This window comes from Channa argus, chromosome 20 (assembly GCF_033026475.1).
Source record: "Channa argus isolate prfri chromosome 20, Channa argus male v1.0, whole genome shotgun sequence".
Lineage (NCBI taxonomy): Eukaryota > Metazoa > Chordata > Actinopteri > Anabantiformes > Channidae > Channa > Channa argus.
Window position 1 is genome coordinate 5,518,002 of NC_090216.1, and position 16,769 is coordinate 5,534,770.

The window sequence follows — 16,769 nt, forward strand, 5'->3', positions numbered from 1 at the left end:
TTTGTATTTATTTTTGTGCAAGTGCACAAGCCCAGATGTTTTGCTACAAATGCAAATTCTGCTGTGAGTGCGACATGCTGGGCTACAAAACACACACATTTTAAATGAAACCTTACTGTTTACCAGTTTAAAGCACCATATGGTTTATCTTGCATGTAACCTATTCAAACATACAGTAGTTATAGCGTAGCTTGTGTTCATGGTGTTTTGTTGATTAATTTCCCGTCTTTCAAGCAAAGCCGGTTTTTTGACCCTATTTAATACACTGTGAAAATGGTTTGCAGACATGAAGATTAATCCATCATAATACATTGAAACAACTTAACACCCTGATTTCTCTCTTTCATCTTCGCCTGCGCTGTATTCTTTGTCATCGAGTGTGAAGCTACTTGTCAAGAGACTCTGACTTTCTTTTATCATGTACATGTTTGTTTATCGGGATTCATTTCCTTTTTGCCATTGGAGCTTCCTTGAGAGCACCATTAAAAAACTAAAACCTTGTTAACAACTGTATTACCATACAGGAAATAAGAAAAATGGTGATGAAATGGTCATGAAATGTTAGCTGCGATGGACGAACGTGTGCCAACAAAGCTTCACGTCTCTGACCTCCGTACTGTAGTAAAGGAACCCGTGAAGGAAGGCAGGAAATTAAGTCAAAGCCTTTGTATAAACATACTTGCCATATAAATTGTTTTCAAAGTCTGATGCTGCGGATATTCTTTAGACAAAATTGAGTGAACTTTGTCTATGTTTTGTAAGTACAATTCTGAAAAGGGTTTGGGGGAGTTAAACAGTTACACAATGGGCTTTACATTTTTGATAAATCAGCATTAAAGTTATACTGAATTAGCTGTTAGCAGTTCCCGTTTAAAATGACTGGAATAAAATACAGACAACAATCACATCCGAAGAAACACAAAGGATGATGGTGATGTGTCTTGATAGAGCAGCTCGTGATGCCAGACAACCACAGAGAACCGCAAAATCACCAGAAAAACATGCCAAATAATTAAAAAGAGGTGCAAAACAACCATACAGAGACATAAAACAACAACAAAGAGATGCCAAACAACCTCAAAGACACATAAAACTATGACAAAGAGACATAAAGTGTCCTCGGTGACACACTAATTATATGAAGTGACCACAGAGATAACACAAGACAATGCAAAAGCAGCAGAAAATGTACGAAATGTCACCAAACACAGTCAGAATGACAATGGGGAGAAACAAAATGACCACAAGGGAAATGGTTTCTCGCCTTTTACTTGTCTGTGTCCAGAGTCCCCTTCAAGTGCTTAGGTAACTTTGTCTTTGCTACTAGGGACCGAGATTACGACGACATAGATGAGGAGGACCCGTTCAACCCACGGGCGAGGAGGGTAGTTTCTCAGAACCCCAACCAGGCCAACATGCACAGCTTCTGCAGCTACAGCAGCAGCATGGGCAGCCAGAGCAGCCTGCACCCGCCCGCTCCAGCTGTCTCCAACGCCCCCATGTCCGAGTACATGTAAGTAATGGAAATAAGGCGCCGGGTGAAATGTTACACTTGTTGTCCTGCAGCTTCTGACTTTTATCTCTGTGTTCTTCTAAGGAACCACACTGCTCTGTTTGGGGGAAATCCACGATATGAGAACGTGCCTCTGATAGGACGAGGTTCTCCACCTCCTTCGGTGCGTTGGGTCCCAGAGGCCAAATCCTTCCTATGATGTCACTTCCACTGAGCACACAGACACATTTAGCCTTTAAAGTAGCAGAAGTTGTTGAATAACTTCCTTAAATCTCAGTTTTACATCACTCAAAGGTCGAGCTTTATACAGACTTCTTTAAGGTCTGCAATAAAAAACTTGTTATTGTTTTTGCACTTGACTTTTTTAACCTTCCACGACTCACACAAGTACTTACAGTACTTGCTAGGGGAAGTAATGTCGTTAATATTTAATCGTGATCTGAACATCACTTAGCCTCTCTCAGGCCGAATTTCCAGGAGGAAGTGACACAGGTCTTAAACCTATAAACTCGCTGTTGACACTAAACGTTTTCTTCCTCACTGAATAAATTCATCCCCCTGTTGGGCCACTTGTCTCCTGTCCTATGACTCAGATAAAAATAGCAACATTTTGGATGAATTTTTCATTGTGCGCAGCTTGTGTGCGTGCGTGCGTGTGTGTGTGAGATGAAATGTTAAATGCATTCTGCAGGTATCTGGTCACGAGATCAGCATTTTTACTCAAGGATTTATCACAGAGACGATGATGTGTTTGTAATTTTTCTGCTTTTCCAGTTCGTCCCACCACAGATTTTTGTACTCGTCAGTGTGTAGTTGTGAAAAATGTGATTATGACTTCTTTTTGATGACTTATGGCTTCTTTTCTAATTAATACCAGCATGTAATGTATAATTAAATTTTCCCTCATGACTACAACTGTAGAGCATCATGCAGTCGTCTTCAGCTAACAGCTTCTTTTATATATTTTTTCGTTTGTTTGTCATGTGTATGTTCGTTTGTTTGTATCTTTCATTTCTTTATTACCTCTTTCTTAATCAACTTTTGGAGATATACTCTCAGCAGTATAGAAACCGAGTAAGTCCTTTCAACTCTTCCTTTAGGATTAACTCACACACTTTTTCCTCAGTTGTATCTGTCTTTTACCTCTCCTTCACCTCTCATTGTCGTATGATTTTGGTGTCTGTGCAGTTTTTTCTGTTTGGCATGGCTTTAAACCCGCAATCTCATTCCAGACCGTGTTGTGAGAATTATTGACGGTTGTCTGCCCCCTAGTGTTCACAGGGCGTTACTGTAGTTACCGTCCTGGATTTCCCCACAGTTAGTTCCTGTGCATGCAGCCGTGGAGTCCTATAGCTTGTTCCGCCCCATATGTTTGAGCAAACTCTAATCCACGCCCTGAGTGAGTTCAGAAGGAATTAATTAAAGGCAAATTCTGCTGAAAATACTTACAGGTTGCTTGTTAGCGTTTGTAGCTTATGATCCGCTTGGATTGATAACAGTTACAATTAGGGTCAGGGCATTGTTACCCAGGTTTCAGGGCATTGTTACCCAAGTTTCAAGGTTACATTTTCATGTTTAAACCTCTTTCAACTATCAAATGAAGAAGACTTTCCTAAATGTCAAATGCAAGCAGTCACTCAAGAATTTGGCCTGAGGGGGAAAATACTCAACAACTGGCAACACTTAGATTTTTGTGAATACAACTAAAGATCTGATGCCACACGTTGGTACCGAATGCTACTACTAATACTGAGTTTGGGCAAATAGTTTGGTTCAATGCTAGTTAAAATACATTCCAACAAAAAACTGGTTACACTGTAGTGCACAATGTGTCGCAGTGTTCATTAAAACATGTCAAACCACTTCTGCAGTCCACTTATCTGTGTGTGTGTTAAAGTTAGTGAGAAGTGAACAATCCTGCAGGAGTCATTAGGCACATTCAGTGGATTCCTTTTTGTCTGGGTCTCCATTCTGAACAATTGTAGCTGCTGTAAATCCAAGCAGACTGTGTTAACCTTTTAGGACTTTAGAGAGTGAGAATCGCGTGCTGAATAGTCTAGATTGTTTTTTTTAGATGCTTATATTCTTTTAAGCTCCTCATGACATCTTCCCTGTTTTTGCTTTGTTCTGATTTTGAGCAGATGAGTAGGTTCAGTTCATACCTGTGAAAACTCCCCCTGAATTAGCTGGTAACGTTGTGACTGTGTGTGTCTTTGTGTTTGTCCTTCCTCCACAGTACTCCCCCAGTATGAGGGCTACCTATCTGTCCATGACCGAGGAACAGAGCAGACAATTTGGGAGCGACTTCCAAGCATAAGACTTCCTCATTTATCTGTTTGTGGACGGAAACACCATCAACCTTGTTCAACATCAAATCTGTTTTTGTGCTGTTAAATTTAACTTCAAGTAATGAATCACGTGAGACAATTGTAAAAATCTGCCTCAATGATGTTTGATTGCAAAGATGAAGCAGTTGATTAATAACCTTAACAGCTTATGGGAGGTTTGCAGTAAATTCCATTCACCAAGCTTTCGTATTTGTGCGAAAGTTACTTTGGACAGATGTAAACGTGCTGTCTTATTTTCTGTGATACACTTCATGCTTGATAATTTGTGAAGCACAGCCCCAGCACGTTACGAGGTGAATGATAATTTATTTACACACACACACACTGATGCACCGGCAAGTGAAGATTTATGTTTTCTAAATCTCTGGAGATGAGACTACTTCGAGACCACAGCGTCTGTAAATAAGTTGTACTATAACAAACTTTTGTCTTATTCGGATTTGATTTTGTGTAAACAATGTGCCATTTTTATATATTTTTTCTAGTTTTCCGTGGTGCCGTCACATAGAATCACTATTTTTTGTACTTTCGGAAAGGCCATAATTAACGTTCTTTGCATATGTAATTCAACTAATACAATAAGGTTGTACTTTCTACCATAACTTGGGAAGCTGTGCTACTCTAACTAGGATTGATGAGAATATTCAGGTAATTACTTTTTTCAGCTCAGCCAGTACATTTGTATTGACTAACAGTTATTTCCCATAGGGATTTAATAAGCAGTTTTGTTGATTATTTTTCTTTCAGCATGTTTCACTGTACAAGCACTGAGAGTAGTGCTTCATCTTGTGTTGGACCCTAGATGCCAGGGCCTAATTGTGAGTTGAATAAACCAGTTTTGAGTACAACTTGATGGATCTTTATTTTAGAGTTGTTGTTGGGCCTAAGGTTCACAGCCACACAGGGTTTATACTTGTATGAGGGTAGTAAAACCTGCATGCACTTCTTTTTTTAGCCAATACACAGATCAGCCACAACATTAATACCATCATCAAGCGGTAGACACGGCTCAGCAGGGACTGTGGCTATGAAGCCCCACACAGTCCACGGGAGGCTTTCACACCTGCCGATCACATCACATTTTGTTCACCACAACAGGATGTTAATGTTGCAGCTCACAAAGTGTCACACTTCACATTTTCTCACACCCTGAAATGTCGGAAGGTCTCTGTAGCCGAGTTAAATCAGTGGAAAGTGCACGATAAATGGACACGGCTTCTAAAACCCCATTTCAAAAAAAGGGACGACGTGTAAAACGTAAAGAAAAAACGAATGCAATGATTAGCAAATCTCTTAGACCCATAGAACAGAAACAACATATCCATATTTCATGGAAAATTGTAGCTCATTATGAATTTTTTAAATGTGTCTATATAAATAAGGAAAATATTTTTAATGTGCATTCCTGTACTTAAATAACCAAATGTGTTGTTAGGTATTGAAGTGTAATGATAATAAGAGGCCTGGAACTCACGTGTACTAATTAATTAGTACATGTTAGTACATTAGTACATGCATTAGTAATTAGTTTTTACTCATGAGAAAACGCTCAAAAGAAATAAAAGTAACACTCTGCACAGTCAGCCGTGACGGGAGTGGATGACTAAAAGTGTTTTGCATGTGCAATATCCCTCCAAAAGATATTTTCGACAGTTGTGAACTAAAGTTTACAAACACTCATCAAGGAAAAATTGGGCTTCAAATTTGTTTTTTTAAAGGGCCACTTCACCAATTTTCAACTTGCTGTCTGGGGCTTTATTTTTTAAACTTCCCTATGACTTCAGTAAATGAAAATATTTTTCTGCTTTCTAGCTGAAAAACAGAACAACCAGATGATGTCATCTGGAGGAGGTTTGAGTAATTCAAGGTTCAGATGATGTCTCCCGGAGAAGCTCTGGCGAAGCAGGTTGACCATGATTACAAACTCCGCAGTGCGAGTGATGAGGTGAACTGAAGGTTCCTGCAAGTGATGCCAAGTCAAATATCAGTGAAGTCATCCTTCAACAGTTTTATATATTATATACATATATTTTTTTTTCCAGTTTTTTCTTTTTTAGCAAACAATAACACCGAGAAACAGTTAATTTCGTTATTCTGATGTTTTATTTTTAACATTGAAAAATCCACTTTCTAATTTACGGCTTTTAAATATATTTTATACTGTTTAGGATTTTTATATTTAAAAAAAAGTGACACCATCAATGACGTCACACGGTTGCCTTTGAGGTTTTTGCCTTTGAAGTGTTTAAGGCTAACTGGCTTTGAAGTTTGCCTAACCAGAGTGGAAGGAAGCGACATTTGATTTGAGCTATTTCAGCAAAAACACTCCAGCTTTTTTTCGGCCTTGGAAAATCCCTTCAGCGCCGAAGCCTCCCGGTGCATTTCATCTTTGGAAAGACTTTTTTTCTAGTTCAGTATCTTCAACTTGTTTGAAAGTCGAGGCGCAGTGAGGTAATTCTTGTTTCTTCCAGCAGATGTCAACACAGTGCCGCATTGTTCGCCTCGGATCCGGCTCCTTAGCGGTGGGTCTATTTAGAATCTGTGCTGTGCTTTAATATTTGGGTAAAATGCTTTAGAAAGTTCAAATAATCAAGGAAAAACTGTTTTAACGTGTATATTTGCAAGTGGTTTTCCAAAAAATTGATATTAATATTAACGACCCGAGAATTGAATCAGGGCAAATATTGCACATTTGTATCTAAAGCAGAGAGGCACATTTTTTCATTTTATACTAAACACAATGTGCTGATGTTTACAGTAGCTGCTGTATCTCCAGGGACAACACACACCTCCACGCACACACACACTGGGAACAGCAGGGCGGCGCCGAGGATCCGCGGGAGACACAGGGAAGTGAAACCTCGCAGGTGGGCTCTGCTGCGGCTGCCGCCTCCGGTCGCCCGCTTCCCTCGTTGGTTACTGTCGCGTTTCCAACCTGCTCAAGAGTAAACACGCGGGAGGAGCAACGGAGGAGCGTCGACGCAACAGAGATACAGAGACAAAAAGAGAGAGAGGAGCCGGGGGTTGGGGTGGGGGCGGGGTGGGGTAGAGGGGGGGGGGGGGGGGGACTTGGCTCGTAGCAGGACTTGAGCCGGATAGCTCGGTTGTACAGTCGCTCTCCCGTGACATTGTTGATCTGGGTCTGAGGACACATCGCTAGAGGCCTGTCCAGCTGCTGCGGACTCGTTGGTGCCCGTGTGTGGACACTTGGCTGCGCAGAGGAGGCTGCGCGCAGGATGGTCCACTGTCCCGTCTGCTGCTGACGCTCGTTATCCAGCACTCACAGCCAAAAGGGACCATGAAGGACACGGGGGACTCAAAGGACCACCAGCTGACCGTGAGTGCAAACCCGACTCTACCGTTTTACATTTCTTTCTTCTTCTTTTTTTTTTTAATTTGAGCCTTTATTTTTAAAGCGCCTTTAAGCAAATATGCTGTTGTTATAGTGACAAGAAAAGGAAAAAAAACTTTACTGTGCTGCTAATGCAGAGAAACCAACCCACAAATGTGCCTCTTTATTAGGTACACATGTGATGCCACCCACTCTACTGCTGCTCAGACGCAATGTATATTTTTATGATGCCTTCAATGTCCACATTTAGATGCTGTTTGCGCTCATTTGTGTGTTCAGTGAAAGACACTTTAATCAACAAGTCAGTGAACATTACAGGCATCATAAAAGCACTTTATGGCCAAGCAGCATTACTTTAAGTGACGTCTGCTTTTTGCGTTTGCTACAGGAGATGCATCTTTTTATAAATCCTAGCAACATGCAGCTGTTGACGTTTAGAGCTGCTGCAATTAGCTAATGAATCATTTGTCCATTGAAAGTGGCAACAACTTTTGGATAATCGATTGATGGCTCTGTCTTCTCATTTGTGATCTTCTGACCATGTTTGATCAATAGTAACCATCGTTTGGAGCTCTGTTGGTGTCAAATGTTTGATTCTCTAGCCCTGCACTACCTGCACGTTGTTCCGCTGCCCCCATCTGAATTATTGAAGGGGCTGTTTCAGTTGCCTGGCCTCTCTCTTGTCCGGCATGTAATGCACTTTCTACATGGTGCTGACAGGGAGACCTCATTATTGCACCTGTCGCTTTGGTGGAACTAAGGTGGAAAATTCTCTGTTATTATTGCAAACACTCCATTAGGCCCCAAACAGCGTAGTACACCATAGTACAACGTAGTACATCAGCGGCAGTGCATCCCAGTGCTACCCGTTGCATATTACTGTAAGTGTATTATATGCACGTCAGCCTCTGGGTACATGACACTACTGCTGTGATTGTTTATGTCTGTTTTCATCCCATTTCACTCCCATTAATAGCTCTTCTACTGATCTCCGAATGCCTTCTTGGAAATAAATCATGCAGAGACAGGGAGGCCAAACAGCAGGGCTACTGCGAGGGAATATATTAGTGTAATATTGCTATGTTCCAGTTAATGGCTTTGTATCTGCCAAATTCTATCTAGTGGTCATAAGGGAAGGCTAATTTCCACTCTAAATGTACACGTTGCCTCAGCTCGAGAGGAGTGTTCCTGACTGTTCTATTTGGAGGAGAAATTGACATCAATCAGGCAGTGAAGTGATTAAGAGTCATTAAGTGAGGAGTTAAATTAATCAAGGCGTTCGCACATCTTCTTTTGTACACCTGCTTCAGCATGTTTATCACATCCAGGGTGCTGGTAGCAGCAAGATATTCCAGCATGCACTGAACATTCTACACTTAGACAGACTTTTCAACTCATATTTATAATTTGAATTGAAAAGAAAAGCACATTTTCATCTATGTTTTATCACTTATATTGGAGCTATCACAGAGAGGTTTCTTTACATAGAAATGGTCAAAATCAGTGAAGCAGGAGCTGAGATATCCACATAATTCAGGCTTTCCGTTAAAGTGTTGGCACAAGCTTGAATAATCCAGATGGCATCTGCAAGGCTTGACAGAACTCCTCCAGGGCCAGACAAGATATTATTCACCTGGTTTTGCCGCAGGACTTTGATGCTCAAAACAGGTGGAGGAGGACAGACTGTAGCTCAGAATAACAACTAATCCCAACACATTTGCATATTCAGTCACAGCTCTAGAGATAACTGCATCAATACATAACCAAAAAAACACAACCACTGTGAATTCGAACAGATTGGTTGTAGTGATTGTTGTAGAAGAGTGTTGTCAGTGGGCTCAGTTGACTTTTCGGATTTAAAGTCAGTAAATAGAATATGTTGTCTGATTTGTGTGCCGCAGGTTGCCTTGAGGATCCGACCCCTCAGTGATGCTGAGCAGGATGAGGGGGCTACAATTGTGGCCCACAGAGTGGACTACCAGGTAAGATGACTTTCCTTGACTCCACCACTCTGTGTGCGTGCGTCAATATCCTGCTGGTCTCTGTGCATGTAAGCAAGTGTGTTCAGAAGCCTCTTCCCGGCTGTCATAGGGCTACACGAATACAATATCCGCGGGGACGCTGGTAAAGTCAGCAGTTAAAAAAAAAATGTCTTTTAAAGCTGAAATGTCAAATTTCATTTGTAAATAAATGCCTGATGATTCAAACCTGAAGCAGAAAGAGTGACCTTTTTAACAAGCAATTGAAAGCAACAATTTTTTTTTTCATAAGCAGATGGCTGAAAGCTTTATCATTGTGAAGGCCCAGGGTTAATTGGGCATCAGCAGCTGCAGAGCTTTAGAGTCTTCCAAGATAAAAAAAATTATGCTGATGGCAGTTTGTTCCTTTTGGTTGATCTGTCTGACCAACATGATAACAGATGTAACCAATTATTCCTGTTGGGGATCTGTCAACAGGTATGTTGTGATTTAGGATCCTGTACCATTTCGCCATTGCACTGCTGTAATATTGTTAGTCTCATGGTGGACAGACAAACACAGTATTTCAATCAGTGCATCAGAGCATGATATATACTTTATATTCTATCCTTGTCAAAACCTAAAACACTCAATTTGAGGTTCATGTGTGTTGTGATACTGATGATAACAATAATATTAGAACATAAACACCACATCAGATGTTGAAACTGAGATATTTTATCATTTCATAGGAAACATTAGCTCATTTTGATGGCAGCAACACATCATACAAAAAGTTGGAACAGGGGCAACAAAAGGCTGAAAAAAGAATTGCTGCAAAGAAACAATTAAATGGAGGAGCATTGGACAAGTAGTTAGGTTAATGGGGAACAGGTCAGTCACATGATTTTTATCCTTTTAGGGTTTAAAAGGAGCATTCAGAGAGGGAGAGCTTCCCAAATGTAAAGGTGGGCAGAGGTTCGTCAATCTGCAAAAAACTGTGCCAAAAAAGTGGGGAACAATTTCATAAAAATGTTCCTAAACGTAAATTTGTGAAGTCTTTGAAGAGCCCACCGTCTATTGTATATAATAATATCAAAAGATTCAGAGAATCAGGAGGAATCTCTGTGCACAAGGGACAAGGCCGAATGTTTACTAGTTTTCTTTCTATTATTCTATCTGATAATGGGGACTATTGTGTATTTGGTGTCGGCCAAGAATGATATAATTTCTTTCGATTATATATTCCAACAGTAACTTTCTGCCTTTAACCGACATCTTCCATCCTGTTGATGTTTCTGTAGCGGTTTCTGAAAAATAAATACCTTAGTAGCTTGATTTCAAATGAAAAGCTATCAGCATTGGTGTGTGACTGATGCTCATTGCTAAGATAATCAACAACTTCATTGAATATTTCTCTGTACTGTACATTAAACTCTTGACGTTAGTTGACGGGAGGGATATTTCCTGTCTTCCAGTCTCAAGTGGACGTGTGCCTTTGTGGACTGGCACTACAGAGTCCACCACTGTGCTGCCCTGTTTCAGATAAACACCCTTTTACATTCCATTAGAAAAAAACTACATTTGAATATACCAAAGTTGAAAAATGAATATCTACGCGACAAATTATTTAAAAAGTTTGAATATTCTGGTCCAGCCCTGGTTTCTGATTTGTTTGAAAAGCAAACTGTTTTGACAGGAGCCATGGTGCTATTTTATTTTTTTTTTTTCCATTAGAGCATAACGTTAGAGGAAGGAACAAAATGCAGCTGGTTGTAAGGAAAAAACTAATGTTGTACTGTGTGTTTTACACGTTGTACAACAGACGTAGATTTTTGATATAGAGGTGCTTTTTTTTACTCAAAAGACTGTGTCCTCACTGTGAAGCAAGCAACGAGGTTATCACCATGTGACCTCTCAAATGAGAAGGACATTCAATATCTTTGAGCTCCATAAGGACCCTATTTACCAGTCCTTGTTTTGAACCGGTCCCTCGATGATGCCATTTAACACTGCCACTGGTGAGGGTGCAATACTGATGAGGGTAGTGCAAATGATAATCTACATCACGAACGGGAACCTGCTCATCGTCAGTGGATTGAAGTATTAGTGTGCGTACTGGGGCTGGGCAGCTTCTCGGAACTAACCAAGAAGAAGCCAGATAAGAAACAGCATAGCAACAGCCGATTAGTCTCAGCAAAACAGTGAGAAGTGCTAGAGGTAAACATTATTTTCTCCAAGTATGTGATTAGTAGTTTGCTCATGCACCTGAAGGATTTTACTAGAGAGCACTTAGGAAAACAGATAATCCACAGCACTGTTTGCCCGTCTTGTTTGTCTGTCTTCTCAGACGTAATTCAATTAAAGCAAGTCTTAAGGGCAGCATCAGCACTTCTCCCTGCCATGACATCATTAAAATAGGCTTGGGGATTATAGCATAGAGGAAGAAAGGCTGACACAGTCCTTGTTGTTGTCTCCAGCTTAACCGACTTCTCTTACCTGCGCTTTGTTCAATGTATCCCAGTATTTCACATTTCAAACTGTGTCCCGTCTGTGGCAAGAATCGAAAGTGAAGTGGACACATATGGTGTGTGGTCTCTGCGGGGTTACATCAGCTCCGCTCAGTCACGTTCGCAGCGAGGGATTCGTGGAGTTTCACAAATACACACTTGTTATTCAGGCAGCAGGAGTGTGGGAATCAGTTGTTTACCGGTACAGGATTTATTTGGACCGTGACATGAACGAGAAGGTCTCGCAGTGAGGAGGGCCGCAAACAAAACTGGGATAGGGTTATAATGCATGGGGTGGCTGGTCCCACATCATGCAACAATGCACTCACAGATACTGTTTGTGCATCCAAGTAAGACCTTCAACCTTCCACACGTGGACCCTCTGCAAATACACAGGACTTTGCACTGATTACTTTGTTTGTTAGGCAGGCAGGCAGATGGGCAGGCCATGACCATATGCCCTACAGGTAGTGCTCAGACAGATTAGCAGGGTGCTGGTGGTTGACTTGGCCAACTGGGTGTGAGTACCGAGATCTGGCTGTCCTGGCAGAAAGCAGACAACTTGAACCCAGCTAAGCTTGGGGAGATGAGCTCATTGGATGGGTTTAACTCAGGTTAATCCTGCTGCCACCTGCTCTCTTTCTCTCTTGTGTGGCTTACTCACCCCCCACTGACAGTCTCGGGGGATTCGCTCGCTGCCGCTCATGGACCACCTGCTGCCTGTTACGCTCATTGGGCTTTCATTAGGTCAGACTAGTAATGAGGTGGATTTATGACTGAGATAAAAGTACAAAAAGCATTTTTAAAACATTTAATCCCAGTGTTTACAAGAGGGACGTTTCAGTAGCAAAGCGTGTTTCAAATGCATCTTGATGTTCAACAGAAGGAAAGCGGAAAAACATTTTTGATGAGCGTATTAACACCTTCAGGGGGTAAGAAAGAAAGGGAGGTGTTGGTGGATTTTAATGACATGGCAAACTAAGAAACCAGCCCGACTAGTGCTGTCACTATGAATCACAGACGCTTAAATTGCTATCAGACAAAAGAACACCCAAGAACACAAGAGACTGTTGTGAGATGGGCCTTAAAGGATGCCTCCACTGATTTTGAACTAGTTCTAGTTTAATTGCCGTTAAACTTCCCGTTGACTTCCCCATATAAAAATATCTCTCTACTTTTTGCTGACGCCTCGAGATGACGTCACTTGGAGGAAACCGTCTGTTCAAGTTATGACATCTAGTTTGCACACACTATGGAAGTTGTAGCCATGGTCAACCTGGTCCAGAGCCTCCCCCAGATGATGACATCTGAACTCCTAATGAGGAAAAACCCCTCTGGGTTATGTCATCTTCAGGAGTTTTACTGCTAGAAGCAGAGTAACATTTGAATAATAGGACAGTCAGAGGGACGTTTAACAGCATTAATGAACATTTACACCCTAAACTAAACCCTTTGGTGAAAATTGGTGAAGTTGCCTTTTAAAAATGTCATAGTTTAATTGAATAACTAGATGCCAATTTTAGTCCTAAAGAAGATGAAACACATTTGTAATTGAGAAACAGGAAAACATCTTTTCCTGAAATATAAAATGTGATGTTGTACTAAGAGCAGACTGTGCCCAGTTCAATCCTATGAAAAATATATTTTTTAAAAGTCAAATTTTACAGACGTTGAAGGATCATTATCACATCTTTCACGTCTTTAAGTTCAAATTAAGAACAAATATTAGGCAATTAACAAGATGTTTGTATTTACATCCAACTGTTAACTACTACTACTACTGGTATTACTATTATTGGTACTACTATTATTACTACAGCCCTGGTCAGATTGTCCATGATGGAGTAAAAGATCCACAGAGGTGATCTAATTCCTCCCTAAGAGGCTAAAAGCTATGTTTAGCCCCCAAGGGATAAAGATGGTCGCTCAATCTTGTGAACGAGACGTCTCGCCTGACGAGACTGCTGTTTCTCGTTACTTACAAAGATCCTCTGTGGTCGCACGTATGCTGTACGTAGGAATATAGATCATACATTTTATTAAACGTAGATCTAATACCTTTACATGCACACAGATCCAAGGTTTTTGGATTCTTGTCAGTGATAATCAAATCATTTCTGTATTCAAGCATCTTTCTAAATGTGTTTCATACACACAATGATGTTAATATATTGGAGGAACTGAGTGTCTGCAGCCTGCAGGATGTGTCTTACTTGGCTCTCGAACTTGTTAAGCCTGTTTTTGCCAGGGCCGGCCTGTCAGCAGCACACAGTGGGGAATGGTTTATAGTGAGGTCTTGTCTCCATGGAGACACCTAGACAAGGTCAGGGCCATTGTTTGTGTTTGGTTTTTTTCTTTATTCCGTTTCCTCCGTCGTATGGTCCTCATATATAGGAGAATGAGGAAATTCAGCAGGGGAAGAGGTATAGTTGGTTGTTTCTTTATGTCTACAGGTGAATTGGCTCTAACAAATACCATGTTCTTATGGAACATTTGCTTGGCTCAGTTGTCAGGCTCGTGACCTCGAGTGAACTGCGAGTGTAGAAGCAAGCAATGAATCAAACGGAGCATTAACGGTGGTATTTCATCTGCTGCTCTTTATCCAGTGTGAGATTTCTGTTGTGCGCAGGTCACCAGCCAGAGGAGCAGAGACCTTTCCGACAATGTTTAATTCTTGAAAACCTCGAGGTCTGGTGCTTCATTCTGCCTCCCGTTACAGAGAAGATCAGCCAGCAAGCAAACAACAGTGGACCATTTTCCGTCGCAAATTATGTGTAAAACTCAAGTCCTTTACGCTCAAGTCTACTCAATTACAACATGTCCAAGAACTAGGATATTTTCTACCTTTGTAGAGAACAAAGCACTTCACCTCAAGTGCTCAAGTCTAGAGTCTCTGCCAACCTTAAGACAGGTGTGTCAGTGAAAGTGGATTCAAATTGCCTTCAGCCTAGTTTCCCTGCTCGGAAAAAGCAGCTTCACCTATGAAACAAATAAATGTGAATAGGAAGAGCTTTACACTCCAGACAACTTCTAATTGGGGATGTACACAACCATTTTGACCAATTTCAGGAAATGTTGTACTATGTGGCAGAGGTATACTGTGGTTAAATTGTGGAAATATAATATAGTCATCCTGACACGGCCCAAAGCCAGAGCGGGTTAAAGTTTCCTTGTCCAAACACAGATCATTAGATTTATTTGAACAATGCTTACTGCTCACCTGAAAGTGAAGGAAAGTGAGAACCCTGAATCGGTTTTATTGTTCCACCCTCTGCTGTCTATAACAGTCCATCACCATCCAGCTGATGGAAGTGCAAAAGGCACATTTTATCCACGCAGATGCAGATGCAGATGCAGATGCAGTCTTTTTAGACAGAGTGTTTGAAAAGCTTCATGTTTGAACAAGAGGGGAAGGGACTACAAATAGCAGCATCCTTTTTTAATTGCAAAGATTTTAACCAGCACACACACACACACACACACACAGAGAGCCAGGAACAAGCCCTGAAGCCAAAATGGCAACAGTGGCACATTAGAGTGAGTGAGAGACTCAGAGATAAACGGGAAGTTTATTTTGGGTCACACAGAAGGTGAACCTTGCAAAGCTAGGTTAACGTGTCATCACAAATAGGCCATCTGAGCCTGAAAGTGGATAATCTTCACTTTCCTTGTCTCTCCAACTTCACTTCTCCTTCTTGACCTCTCTATCCCTGAATCTCCTGCTGCCTGCAACCTCTCTTAAGTCTCTTTTACAACAAAGGTCACAGTAGGTGGGTCTAGGCATGTTTGCGTACGTGGGTGTGGACTGTGTGATCCCGCTCAGTGCTCACCCTCCTGATCCAATCCTGATCTCGATGAGAGAGCCGAGAGGTGGCAGCTCGCCACAGGCAGCCACTAAAGGAGACTGGATGCTGGTGTGTCCCTGCTGTTGTTTCTTCTGAACAGTATTCAAGTACACACACTTATTGCCCTCGATTACATCCCCTGCTGGGAACAGTAAGATCTTTGCTGTCCGAATCAGGAGACAGCTATGAATTAAAATGAGTTCATTAGAGTTCATTTTACAAATTTGATCAACAGTAAGATCTTTGCTGTCCGAATCAGGAGACGGCTATGAATTAGAACGAGTTCATTTTACAAATTTGATGAGAAATGGCAGCATTAGACAATCCAGCTGTTGCATAAAACACAGTGCACGTGGGTGTGTCTTCAGGTGTACTGGGGCTCCTCTTTGGTCCACAACGGGGTGATGAAACGGAAAAAATATTAAAATCACCTCTTTGCATAATTATGGGATAGATTGTGAAGCCATAAAACCTTTTCCATTTTAAGGGGAAAACCAAATGCTGATAGGAGCACAGCTTTTGGTGCAGTCATTTGTATGGGTGGTTTGTCCTGGGCATCGGAACCAGGAGCACAATGTTCCCCTGCTTCTTCCGTGGTCACCTAATACCTCTTACACAACCAGGAAGGACAAGTCAGCTGCAGGGCCATCGGCGTTCCAGCTTTATCGGGCTCTGACCCATTACAGCATAGCTAATAGGTCACAAGTTAATTCTCACAACAATTACAAAAAAAACACCAAAACAAGTAGAAACAGCAACAGGCGTACAAAAGTAGGTCATGGGGAAGAAAGACAGAGAACACAGGTGGCACTGGAAAGAGAAAGACTTGAAGGGAGCAATAGTAGGGCGTTACCAGTAAATACATCTCCTGTATGCCCTGGGTTTTAAGGAGCTACTGGGAGACAGTCTCTAAGGGGATTTTCTGTGTAATACCCCAGTCATAACATGTTGTTTGTCTGGTAAGGAATATTCAAGAGACCAGCTTTCCAGAAGAATGGATGAGCCAGTTAAAGTTGAACGTGATGGAAATGTTTATGCACAAAACATAAACAGAATAATCCACAAGGAGCGGCTCATCGTTTTTAGAAAGCAGATATGAGTCATAGCTTGTTGTGTAGTTTTGAGGGCTGTTTCTAGAAATGTTTGCTATAAAGGAAGCATAAACCTCTGGTTTAAAATGTTTGCATTTTTCAATTTTATCTCCCATGTTTTGTGCTAAAATGCGAATGATGTCAGCTGCAGA

General features: G+C 41.3%; 2 protein-coding genes across 4 annotated transcripts in view; both read left to right on the plus strand.

The window, feature by feature from the left end:
• Nucleotides 1–4,709, plus strand: part of ttyh2 (tweety family member 2) — a 49,372-nt gene extending 44,663 nt beyond the window's left edge. The window contains exons 12-15 of one of the 2 annotated variants that reach the window (XM_067488753.1): nt 1,328–1,513; nt 1,598–1,676; nt 2,561–2,587; nt 3,750–4,709. In XM_067488753.1, the coding sequence (XP_067344854.1) occupies nt 1,328–1,513; nt 1,598–1,676; nt 2,561–2,587; nt 3,750–3,830 (373 nt within the window). In that variant the 3' untranslated portion in view covers nt 3,831–4,709. The remainder of the gene's footprint in view (nt 1–1,327; nt 1,514–1,597; nt 1,677–2,560; nt 2,588–3,749) is intronic. The other variant, XM_067488754.1, reaches the window with a different exon arrangement.
• Nucleotides 4,710–6,929: 2,220 nt separating this feature from the next.
• Nucleotides 6,930–16,769, plus strand: part of kif19 (kinesin family member 19) — a 30,619-nt gene continuing 20,779 nt past the window's right edge. For both annotated transcript variants that reach the window (XM_067488318.1, XM_067488319.1), the window contains exons 1-2: nt 6,930–7,198; nt 9,115–9,195. In XM_067488318.1, the coding sequence (XP_067344419.1) occupies nt 7,160–7,198; nt 9,115–9,195 (120 nt within the window). In that variant the 5' untranslated portion in view covers nt 6,930–7,159. The remainder of the gene's footprint in view (nt 7,199–9,114; nt 9,196–16,769) is intronic.